Below are 12,937 nucleotides of genomic sequence, written 5' to 3'. Positions count from 1 at the left end.
CCCTGGCGAGGCTCACAGCTAAGAGGACAGCAGCCTTCACTGAGCCCGCAGAGCTCCTCTCTGCGACCGTCAAGCCCCGGAATCGGACACCTGAGCGGCACCTCTTGGCTTGCCCGGAGCTCGGGAGACGCCACGGCTCTGGGGCAGAGTTAGGAACTCACTCAGAAAGAGGTGCTGCCCTTCTGTTTAGTATCACCCTCCAATCAAATAATTCATCAAATTGGCATGCAGTCATATACTGTTTTCGGTCGTAGGAAAAACGGAGTAGGAGGTAAATTTGGGGGAAACCAATTTGCTGGTGGATTCAAGACAACTTCACAATATGCTGATGGCAGTTTAATTGTCTCTTCCTTTTCAAGTGCATTCAAGCTTTGCCATTTCTAATTAAGGCTTAAATGGAGAAACTATCATTTTGTAGCAACCTGAGATTTTTCAGTTCTAAAAAAAAACAAACACATTTTTAAAAAATCCCTCCCAAGTAACCAGCAGTCAGTATGATCATTATGGAAGAGAATTTAGATAGCAATATATTGACAATCAAGGGGGAGAGTAGCCAATTGCACTTAATGCAACGTCATCAGATCATTTCCATTTGAAATGGCTTGGAGTAAGCATTCAGATGTGAGCATTACCCTCAAATGTCCGTCTTGGATTTGGGAATTTGGCTTGCCCACCGGAAGTTTGAGAAGATGAAGAGCCTAAATTCTGGGTTCCATAACTTTTCATCTGACAGCTGGCGGTGCCAAACCCCATCCCCAATTACCTAGGTCATCTTTAAGGTCAATGTCAGCATTGGTAGGATTGATTATGGCCTCCACCTCAAAGCCGGCTAAATTACTGATTTCACTGTGAATAAGGTTCAGCTGAAAAGAAAAGCATGAGGTGGGAAATAACAGGACAGCCGGGAAGTCACAGAGAAGTGAGCCTTGGGATACAGATGAAGGGCAGTGGGCACTCCGGGTGCGCTGGGCGCACAGGGGATGGGGAGTCGCTGGCTAACGAATCCGTTTCAAACAAGACTCGAGTGCTGCTCAGGGTGCTGGAAGGAAGCAAGCTGGGCTGAGGGGCCAGGACCTGCTGGGCGAGCTTGGGGCAAGAGGGAGGCCTAAGCCACGTGGACTGCGGGATCCACCGCCCTTTGAAGAAACAAAGGAGTGCAGCTATCAGGACCCAGAAGGAGAGTGCTTACGGCCGGGGTGGGTATACGTGACCTCCTCTCTGAGCTCCGGGATGCTACGCAAGTCCTAGCTGGTCTGGGAAAGCCCTAGCAGCCCTGCCATTCTCCTCCAAGTGGCCATGGGTTTTTAAGGCCGTCCCCCTGACCCTGCCTCCTGGCCAGCTGGCTCCCCTGCCCTGCTCAGAGGGGGCCAAGAGCGAGATGGTCTGCTGCTTAGTGACATCTAAATTTCCGTGCCTAGGAGTCAGGTAATGTCGCAGTTCTGGTGACAGGCAGGAGGAGAAAGAGCGGCTCTCTAGCCAGGCGGTATCTCTTCAAGTGTTGCACTCTGTTGGGCCCCACTGGCTTGAGGATTTCCCCCAGTTTCAGGAGCAAGAAACCAACTGGCCTTTTTTGGAAGTGCCACTGAATGTCCTCCCTCCTCACAGTTATCCCGTTGCTATAGCAACCCGCTGGCTGACAGGAGCCCTGAATTCTAGATTCAGCTGTCAAGAGGGGCAAGAGGAATTAGCCGGCCCAGAACTACGGTCCCAGGTCCTGGGTCCTACCCTTTCCCTTCCTGTTCTTAGGTACGAGTGCCTGCAGCTAAGTGCTCTCGCGCGTGCTAAGATGCTTATCCTCCAGTGACACGAATTCCTAACAGCTGCAGCAAAGAGCAATGTCGAAGCAGCCCCCAGAGGAGTCGGTGCCTGGGACCAACTGGGATCCAGGCTGGAAGAGCTGCCTGCGGCCGCAGCGGCCAACAGGACAGCCACCCCTGTCCAGGCGCGCTCGGACGAGAGGGCCGTGTGCAGACACTTGGCAGGGAGGCTCTTGGCAGCCTGGGTCCAAGGCACTGCATTTCTGGGGCCAAATGTTTTGTTGAAAACAAAACCAAACAGAAAACCTGACACTCTATAAGCACCAGAAATATAAACTCACATTTCTCATTCCCAGAAGCACTCTGTAGATTCTCAAAAAAATGGACCCACTTAAACCAAAACTCATAAAATAAATCTGGTCATACGCTGGGCTGGGGAAAGACTTAGCCAGGCCCTGCCACAGGGCAGTGGGCTCCATTTCTACTTAGGGCTGGAAGGTGGAAGGGGAAGAAGTTTTCTCCACGGGGACTTCCTGGGGTGTGGTTCCCAGCACTGCAGGGTGGTTTAGGGACCACCAATATCCCCAAAGCTGGAGGAAGCCCACTGGGGGGACCTCACACAGCAGAGCTGTCCGCACTGCAGGCTCTGGCGCTGGGACAGAGGCAGAGAAGAGACCAGCATCGGGGCCAGGGTGCTGAGTGAGTGCTGCGTTCAGGGACAAGGGGTGTGGGCGGGCACAGACTGAAGGGGGAGGGGCGCCCCAGGAAGGCAGGTGAACGGTCAGGGTTCAGGACAAGGTAAAGGGTTTGGTTATGATACCAGGTAAGTATTGCATCTTTGCATCTGACTTTAAGCAAATGCTGTTTATAAAAACTCAAATTAAGCTAAAACGCCCTGCCTCCCCCGCTCTAAATAAAACCCCACCCTAAAACCCTACACTACGAAGTAGCAAGAGTTTATTGAGGGAGGAAGGGAAAGGAGAAAAAAGGGAAAGCAACACTTGACTTGCGGTGGCATGGATGAGTACTTTGAAGGGATCTATGAGTTGTCTTTCTTGTTTGTTAAAAATATACATGTTCAAATCCCTAAAATTCACGCTATTTTTTCCCCAACAGTATAGATGCTTCTGAAGCTATACTTGCAAGTGCCTCATTGGGAAACCAGCTATTTCCATGGGCTTGGATTCAGCTAGCAGAGAAGACCCCCGAAGACTGTCTCTGCGCCTGGGGAATGCGATCTCTGGAGAAACTGGGGGCGGGGGAGCTTTAGGGCTTTGCTGGAGCAAGGGAGTGGTTGCAAACAGAACAAACTCCTTGGAGAATTCCCGGTTCCCTCTGGACTCCTCACCTTCCTGACAAGAGGTGCCCCACTCTTGGAAGCCCAGAATGCTGCAGCACAGGGAGCCACTACCACCAGCCAGGAGAACTCCCGGCTAACCGAGTCCTGTCTCACTCTCCCCGGCATCGGACTCTGGCTTTTCCGACTATGTTCCGCCGTGCGCCAGGCTCAGCACAAGTCCTCAGGCTGAGGGCCTGAGCCGCAGAACAGTTTGCTGCGGTTAAACACATACAAGTATTTTTTGAAAACCACCTCTGGACTATGAAGCATGTGTTTGGGGCGGAGGGACTCTGTGTGTCTGGGAGAGGCACGGGTGGGAGGGGAGAGGACAAACTGCCACAGGCACTTTGAGAGACACAGGGGTAACCAGCTCGGCTTGGGCAGGCAGGCCAGGGGACAGAAGCCAACAGTGAAATGGTCAAGAACAAAGGCCACAGCTCCCCTGGACAGGAGAAGAAACCCCGTGAGCATGACATACAAATAGGCCATGTGTGCAGAGGTCTGACAAGGATCCTGCAGTCCTGTGGCTGCACACAAATCAGCCTGGTAGGACCAGGAAAGACAGGCAGTCCTAGGAAGTCCCAGCCCCTGCTCCCCCAGGGACCGTGCAGCTGTCTGCAGCACAGGGCAGGGGCAGAGGGGGGCAGGAAGCAAGATTTCCAGGCACCTGTGCATATTCTCATATTTAGTCTGATTCTCTGGGAGGCAGGAGGGTCACTGATGATTTCAGAATTTGCATAAGGTCACTGCTCCTTTGTCTTATCACTGGAAATGGTGGAAAAATCAGTTTTAACCCAAAGCATGAGGAACTTAAAATATCTGAAGATTGTTGGCCACAGAGTGACCAAAGGATACTGCCAGGTACAGAGCAGAAGGGGGTCCTACATGGCTGTGGAACTGGAAGAAGGGGACTTAGCCAAGTGTCCTGCAAGACCCTTCCACTTCTGGGCCCTGATTAATCTCAGCTACAGCCAGTGTCTCTGTCTTTTATGCCCCCATCTTCCCTCTAGTGGTTATATCCATGTCAGTCCTTGTTCTCTAATCATGAGTGAACTCATCTCTAGAGGCTCCTAGAAGGTGGAGCGTGGCCTGTCTCTTAGCCCTGAGTGCCACACGATGCCTGAGATGGTGCTCAGACAGAGCTGGACTTGAATGTCCAACACCCCAACAACTCTGAGGTGAAATGAACATCTCCCTTCTCTTAAAGTAGGGCTAACGGAAATGCCAGAGCTCAGGAACCGGGCCCTTGGCCTGGCTTGGACCTGAGGTGGCTCAGGGCCAACCTGGCCTCCTGGAAGGAAGGCTGGGCCCCTACCACTCACAGCAGGTCAGGAGGCAGCCTGTCAGTGACAGGGAAGGAGCCATGGCTTGGAACTACTAGACAGACATGTGGGCTGTGCCTTGACATGACCTATTTTTTTTAACGTATTGTTTAAAAACTCAGTTTTAGGAAATGAGAGTAATTGATAAACAGTATCTGACTGACATGTTGGATCTGGCCGTCATTGTCCAATTCTGGTGTGTCTCCTGGCCTCATGATGGACAAGGAAGGGAGAACACTGACCAGCCATATTTCCTTGTGCTAGCCCTGTAAAATGTAACTCTTCCTGTCCCCAGAGTCCACTTCGACCAAGGCAGGGGGAAAGGGTGAGGTGCTCCATAAAACTGTTTGTAGCCCCTGATGGAGGGCCACGTCTTCTCCGTGGCCCACGCCTGCCCAGCCTCTGGGCTAAAGGGACTCCTTTAACTGTGCTCTGCGTCCCACCCTGCACACGTCCCCAGCTTCAGTTCTCCCAAAGGCCTCAGGTCTGGTGGTGACATCTGGTGGGTCTCAGGCTAGAACCCATCACTCAAAGACAAGGACACAGGTGGCCACGGCTAGAGGCCCAGGCGCAGAGCCAGCCCTGTTGCTACGTCTCAGACACCAATCATCAGCCATGGTGCAGAATGAGGGCATCGACCCTTCCCTCCTCACTGCTGCTTTAATGCTCCCTCTCTCCTTACAGTGTTCCAGCCCCGGGAGTCGGCCGTGTGTATCTGTGAGGCACACAACCCACGGTACCCCCGCAGCCGACGGGGCTGTGGCTCCAACCCTGACAGTCTGGGGGGGTGTGGAGACCCACTCATAGCCTCCTCACGCTGCCTTCCCTGCTCCCTCAAATAATGCTGACCCTACCAAGAAAGCCTTAAATCATTTGCTGCCACGGGCCCAGATTTATACAAGTACACACTGGAAGAATTTTCTTTGGCAATAAAACCACCAGGTTTTCAAATCCCCAAAAGGAAGCTGCGAATCTCTGTGGAAGCACAAAGCAAAAACATTCAGTGGATTCAGATTCACAGCACTGTCTTCTTTTCGAAAGAAGTGAACACTGGGCAGAAGCAGAGTCGTGAGGACGCTTCCTCCCGAGACCTGATCAACAATAACGAGATCCCGGACTCCTGAGCCCCGGGCGGGCTTCCCCTGCGAGCAGCTTAGCAACCAGGCCTGGCAAGGCCGTGCGGGCTGCGGGATCACCTTTCCCTACCGTCGCGTGCTTGCAAGAGTCAAGCATCGGCTTCACTGTCACAGGTGGCAAGGCACGATTCAGAGAATCCCGGGTACTATCCCGTCTTCCTTCTCAGGCACCCTTTCTAGGACATTTCCAAAAATCTAAGTCAACACTATCATCTGGAAGAATGACATTTTAAAATGTGCTTTGCGAGAAAAGTCACGTCAGTTTTAGGGCTCTTGCCACTTTTGCTTTACATGCCGTGACTTTCACCCCATGGTAACAGCCAACCAAGGGCCGGAAAGTACTGCTTGCAAGTAATGCTCCCGGGGATCAGCACCTGCTGCGCGTCACCCCCCAGGGGCCCAGGGCTCCAGGAGGGGCTGCTGGCACCCTGCTTCCTGACTCGGGGCCCAGGCTGACCTGAAGGGCCGCCTTACTCCACAATGCCACTTTTGGTCCTGGATTTGGGGCTACCTCGTCCTGGCTATATGACTCTCGGGTCATTAATCTGGAAGCACTCTTAACGCGGAGCACGGCCTCTTGGTGGCTTGGTGCCTGTTCTCCCCTGCTGACATCTAAGCGCGTGACGTGGGGAAGCAGGTGGGTGGTCCGCCTGGGTCTGCACTCAGCTCCCTCTCTGACAGCGGGCCACTTTACACTGGGTCCAGCTCAACCCGTCCTTTCAGACTCTCCCTTCCAAAGCCAGCACATCAGTACCGGGCACATGAGTGTCTGTCAAGTCACTGTCTTCCATTTTTCTGTTTCTTAAAGAACACTAAATGACGCCCCTGTAGGTTATTCTAGAGTATCGCTACTTCTCTAGAGCTTTCTGGTCTCCCCACCCCTGCATGGAGTACCGTCAGTACTCGCTGGTTTGTACTTTGTGGGACCATTACGCCTGGGGCTGCTGGTGCTGAGACCAGGCAGACCCCAGATGGCGGGGAAGAGGGCGCTGCTCGGTGCAGGGGAACTAGCCAGGTGTGTGCAGCCTGTGCCGCCTCCCTTCCAGGGCTCACGTGCAGCAGAGCTCGGACAGGACCCCAATCTCAGGATCAAGAAGGACATCCATCTGTACGTGGACCTTGGTGTGGCTGAGCGCGGCTACTCTCCAGGGAAGGGCGTGTGAGGAGTTCTGAGAGGAGGCTGGCTTTGGGGGGGGCCGGCAGGAGGTAGCAAGAACCACACAGGGAAGGGAGAAGCCAGGGTCAGGGCACCCAAAGGTGGGGTGGAGGAAAGAGCGAGGGGCGGTGGGGACAGCAGGAGGGCCGGAGCTGCTCTACCTGCCCGGCAGGTTGCAAGCCCGGCGGACGGTCCGCACCGGGGATCGGAAGCACACCGGAGCTGCTCCCGAGCACAGGGGCGCTCACACTTGAAATCAAACCACAGCAACTGGGACGACGCTTCCCATGAACACCCAGTATATGACCCAAAGGACATGTTAAAGGGTGTGAAAGTAGACCCAGGTGGTTGCCTTCACTGCTGAGTTGAAATTTTTAAAATAAATAAAAAATATCTTCAATGAAAACTTTCAAAACCCCCGACCTTAAGATGACAAGCGCTGCTGACTTTTTTTTTTTGTCCTTTGAAAAATGCATACAAAGTACAGATAATGGTTATAAAATGTTAGCTGCGATGGTTACTTGCTGGAACACAGGGTCCGGCACAGGAATGGCATCATGAGAGCCTGAGTGCAGTCAGGACGGGGAGGAGGGGGAGGGGAGAAGGAGCACTTGCAAGGCAGGAGCAGGAGGGCTGTGTCACTTGAGATGCGAAAGAAAATTGACAGTGAGGTTGTAAAAATGATGCAGCTTCAGAACCAAGTTGTTAGCCACAAAGCAATTTACACAGAAGGTCAAATTCACGCCTTTCATTTTCTTTCCTGTAGGATTACAAAATTAAGAGAAATGGAATTCCCTCTTTCTCCACCCCCCCTTTTTTGGTGTTAATAGAGAAATATTAATTAACTCTCACTCTCAGGTCTTAAAAGCCTTTGCATCATTTTTATTTTCAACAAAAGTGAATCATCTTTTACGAAACCATGGCGTCCTGGCAAAGCGGCGTCACTGGGATGGCTGAAAATACAGTGCCCGCGGTTACAACAAACAAAAGATTGGCTTGAGGAGTCGAGAGGTGGCTCAGTGTACCCGTTACCTAAGGATGTTTAGACATGATCCCGCCCCCCAATCAGAGGCTCTGCCTGCAGGGCCCCCCGGAGCGAGCGGGCTGCCTGCTAGACCTTTCCTTTTCCAAGACCCAGCTTTGACTTTGGGCTGTTTTTCTGGCCGAGGCTACATGATGACCCGATTAATCCCACATTAGCAGCTCCTTCTGCAGACTAACCCCAGGCTGTCCCAAACCACCCCCCCCCCAACACAGCAGGAGTGGCCTCCCCTCCTTTCAGCGCTATCTCCTCTTCCCACCCACCGAGACAGTCCCCCCTCCCCTGCACTCCTGCCTCGGCCCTCCCTGAGGCCACCCCAAAAGCCCCGGCCGCCCACTCCTCCACCCACTGCCCCCAGCCCAGGAGCGGCCTCCAGGAGCCCCCAGGCCTTCCTGCAGCAGAGGTGGCCTCCACCCATCCGTCCCAGGGCGCGAGCCGACCGAGGCCACGTGTCTGCCTACCTTCTGGCCGAGGAAGAGGCTCTTGGTGGAGAGGACCGTGAAGCCGTCCGCTGGCGTTCCCTCGGTGGTGCTGTCGGCACTGGCGGCCTTGCTGACTTCCCCCTGCTTCTTCTTGCACAAATACAAGAGTCACTGTGAGGCCCACACAGGCAGAGCACCAAGGAATCGGGGCTTTCTCCCAGGGAGGTGGCTCCAGGGCCCCACCCGTCACCCTGGAGAAATGGGCAACTACCCACCCCCACTTTCCGGTGTTTCTCAACGTGGGAGCCGCAGGCTCTTTGAGGTCCGGGAGTCCCACCAAGAGTGTTAGCTGTAGTCTCATCACTTTGTAATCTCGAAATAGAGCTACTTAAAGGCAAAACTTTACTGTGGAGTGATAAACTCTAACAACTTTTCATAAAGTTAGACCAATTAAATGTCTCTTAATTAAGGGTCTTTGCTTTCTAGATGTCTGCACACTATTCAAGTGTGAGGGGAAAAAGCAAACTGTTCCCGATCATGAATTCTCAAAGAGCCAAATATCAGACCAAGGACCATAACCCTCCAACCTTCTCTAGCCGAGGACGTAAGACTCCCCGACTGTCCTTCGAGAAAACCAGCCCTGGAGAAGGATCCCTATGGTGGCTGCTGGTGAGCCCCGCTGCCTCTGGGGACTCCCCGTCCTCCTGGTGGGCAGGGCTATCAGCGTGCTCCTGGGCTTCTTCCCCGTCCCAACCAGACTCAAGTATGTATACCCTGGGGTTCCCAAGAGCCCTGCAACATATGTTGTCCAGGGAGGTTTCATTAATTTCCAGAGCCTCCACTTTCGAATGGACTTTTCCTGCAACTGATCTGCCCTGAGTGATGTGCACCTGGGACAGAGGTCTCACGCCCCACCTCCTTGCACCACCAGCCTTGTCCCGCTTCCCCTGACTGGCATGGCACCCCCCACCCACCCCGGGAGTCGGGATACGGGGCTTTACCAGTCTTTCATGCATTTCTGTTAAGTAGGAGGGCCGTATGAGAAGCGGGTAACTTGGCTCATCTGGGGATGTCTACACTCAGATACGTCACAGACTGAGGGGAGTGGGAGCAACGGTAGTTTGGGTTTCGACACTCCACCTCCTCCCTTGCCCTGAGTTATTATCAAAAAGTACATCACTCTTGAGGGGATTCTCCAGTGTGAGCAAACCAAGCAAGCAGGGGGGTGAGAGGTATTCCAGATGGCCACGCCTTCCTAGAGGAAGGCTCTGGATCGCAACCTCAGGGCGAGGTTTGTGCCCGTACAGATGCCTGTTTAGGGACTCAGATTCAGTCACATGTTAACATGTTTGCTTACATTGGAAAATTATTCTAGTTTTATGGTCTGCTTTAACAAGAAGTGTTGCTTTAACATTTAAGTTCTATGGCCAACCTGGAACATTTTCTGTAAGTTAAATGAGCTAAATCTGAAGCTAGAAGGTTTGGATATTAATGCTAATACAAAAAGCATTTTATCAAGAAACAGGGCATTAGCAAAGATATGTTAAAATGATCACTATTATGGTTTTCCTAATTCTTTCAGTATACCAGATTTGACAAGTGAAAGAGAACCCAACAGTGAAAGGTATAACGTACAGTTACGTGCTAAGTCTTACTAAGCCTTTTTTGATATACTTTCCAGAAAACAAGAAAGGGAAAGACTGGGTGACAAATCCTTTCACTACTCAGATGTTTCTAATTCTGTGCTTTCAACAAAATGGGAGAAATACCCAATTGACTTAACAGATGAGAGGTCATTAAAGGACAGCTTGACGGACTTCATAGTAACGTACCAACGCCAGTTTCTTAGTTGTGACCAATGTACCGGGGTGATGGAAGACATTACAATGGGGAAACTGGTGAGGGGTACTGAGGAACTCTGTACGTTCTCTGTAACTTTTCTGTCAATCGAAAACAATTGTAAAATAAAACATATTAAAACGAATTGATGACAGATTACTAGGTGACTGTTGGCACTTAACTCGAGTTCAGAGGACTGAGTGATGTCGCTTTAACAAAATCCTTTCCATTCCCACTTTTGTGTGTGTGTGTGTGTGTGTGTGTGTGTGTGTGTGTGCGTGAGAACAAGACATTCCTGGTACTTACACCTGTAAATATACAGATACAGGATGCTGAACCTGTTTTTAGCAATAAGTCTCTATCTTAAGAACTTGAGTTAATTGTAAAAACTATATCTCCATCTATCCCATACAGTTCCAAGAATACTTTTTCCTTAATAGTTAATAAATTTGTAAAATATTTATTGGTTTGATCAACTGCATGTTAATAAGTGTGATAACTATCCAATCCTGTAGAATCCGCATTTAGTGCCTTTATGATCACAAGAAATTTTTTCAAGAAAACTTAAAATTATATACATTATTTTTGTTGTGAAGATCAACACAATACTACCACCAGCATTAAATGTGTGGCATTAGGATAAAATTCTGTGGGACAAGTGAAAGGGACATACGGGCTCAAGGAGAAAAGTAATGTAAATTTTCCACCTATTAAAAAAGAGCTTGTCTACATACTTTTAAAATGATGGTGGTATTCCAAATCAGCACAGTATTTTGATTTCTTTGGATACATTTAAATGAGTGATAAAACAGTTTTTATATATCAAAAAATACATCCTACACAGATTTTTATTTATTATCAGAAGTTTAGCTGTCAAATTTTAAATGTGTGAGATGCAAAGATTTTCAAATTGTTGTTCTGCAAGCAGAAAAAGTTTGAGAATCACTGCTCCACCCCAGTGAACACCATGCATACAGGAGGTGTTCAGTAAATGCTTGGGAATAGGATGCAGTTGATAAGTAAATAAGGATTTAGTGCTTATGCCCAAAAATACTTGGGTTTTTGTGTTTTTGTTTGTTTGGTGGTGGTTGTTTTTTGTTGTTGTTGTTTGGTTGGTTGGTTTTTTTTTTAGAGGTAAAAAGGCCTTAACTGACAGATTTCAAGCATTCAAGAAACGGAGCTAGCTCTATTGGGAGGAGGGGACCGTGACAGCTTCCCTGTGTCCCTGGTATGAGTCAGGAGCTGCCTATGAAGCCAAGTTTTAAGGCTGAGCCTGTAATGATTAATACTGGTGATGCCAGCAGTGATTCGTTTGCTCATGGCCTCCTCCATTAAAGCCGTTGCCCATATTGTACACTGGTACGACCACTATGAAAAACAGTATGAAGTTCCTCAAACATTTAAAAGTAGAATCCATATGATCCAGCAGTTTCATTTCTGGGAATATAACCAAAGGAAATAAAAACACTATGTCCAAGAGGTCACAGCCAACACAAAGAAACAACCTAAGTGTCCACAGCCAGATGAATGGATAAAGAACTGTGGAAACATTCAGCCATAAAAAATAAGGAAATCCTGACAGGAAACCCAGAGAGTTCCAAAAAAGATGAACCCAAAGAGACCTACAGGCAAGACACATTATAATTAAAATGTCAAAAGTTAAAGACAAGGAGAGAATCTTAAAAGTGGCAAGAGAAAAACAACTTGTTACGTACAAGGGAACCCCCATTAGACTATCAGCAGATTTTTCAGCAGAAATTTGCAGGCCACAAGAGAGTGGCACAATATATTCAAAGTACCGAAAGTAAAAAACTTCCAACCAGGAATACTCTACCTGGCCAAAGTGTCCTTTGAAATTGAGAGATAAGTAATTTTCCAGAGATGCAAAAAGCCAAAAGAGTTCACCACCACTAAACTGGCCATACTAGAAATGTGAAGGGGACTTAAGCCAAAAAGAAAGGGTGCTATTTAGTAATAGGAAAACATATGAAAGTGTAACTCTCACTAGCAAAGGTAAGTATATACTAAAAGTAGGGACTTAATCCCTTATAAGGCTAATACGAAGTTTAAAAGACAATGTTGGAATAACAATTAGTACAATAATTAGTTAAGGGTCACGTAAGATTAAAAGACATCATGTGTGACACCAATAACATGAAGTGTAGGGAGGATAAAAATGCAGAGTTTTAGAATGTGTTCAAACTTACATTATCAACTTGAAACAGATTGTGAATAGTTGTTATTTATCAGCCTCATGGTAAACACAAAGCAAAAGCCTACAGTAGATACTACACAAAAGATAAAGACACCATTAAAGACAACCACCAAATCACAAAGGCAGAGAGCAAGAGAAGAAAGGAACAGAAGAATTACAGAACAGCCAGAAAACAATTCACAAAATGACAGGTACATACCTGTCAATAATTACTTTAAATGTGAATAGGCTAAATTCTCCAATCAAAAGACATACAACGACTGAATGGATAAAAACACAAGACTCATTGATAGGATGCCTACAAGAGACACAGTTCACAAGTAAGGACAAGACACAAAATGAAGTGGTAGAAAAAGATTTTTCATGCAAAAGGAAACCAAGAGAAAGCAGGGGTAGCTATAGTTATATCAGACAAAATATTCTTTAAAATAAAGACTACAATAACAGATACTAAAGGGTATTACATAATGATAAATGTGTCAAACCCACAAGAGAATATCTATATATACTCTATAAATATTGTAAACACTATGCACCCCATCTAGGATCACATAAATATATAAAGCAAACACGAAAAGACCTAGAGGGAGAAACGGACAGCAATACATTAATAATAGGGGACATTATACCCCCACCTTCATCAATAGATAGATCAAGCAGACAGAAAATCAATGAAGACTGGCCTTAAATGACATATGAGACCAAGTGG

General features: G+C 48.7%; 1 protein-coding gene across 4 annotated transcripts in view; it reads right to left on the bottom strand.

Annotated features, from left to right (window-relative positions):
- Positions 1–12,937, bottom strand: part of MACROH2A1 (macroH2A.1 histone) — a 76,854-nt gene that overhangs the window by 17,368 nt on the left and 46,549 nt on the right. The window contains exons 5-6 of one of the 4 annotated variants that reach the window (XM_045794652.2): positions 8,214–8,324; positions 764–863 (exon numbers count right to left, since the gene is read on the bottom strand). In XM_045794652.2, coding sequence (XP_045650608.1) covers positions 764–863; positions 8,214–8,324 — 211 coding nt within the window. The remainder of the gene's footprint in view (positions 1–763; positions 864–8,213; positions 8,325–12,937) is intronic. The other 3 variants (XM_045794653.2, XM_087862254.1, XM_087862255.1) reach the window with 3 other exon arrangements.

Source organism: Ursus americanus, chromosome 5 (assembly GCF_024610735.1).
Source record: "Ursus americanus isolate L20-20 chromosome 5, mUrsAme1.1.p, whole genome shotgun sequence".
NCBI classification, from domain to species: domain Eukaryota; kingdom Metazoa; phylum Chordata; class Mammalia; order Carnivora; family Ursidae; genus Ursus; species Ursus americanus.
Note: the sequence above shows the minus strand (reverse complement) of the source record. Positions and strands in the feature narration are given on the sequence as shown.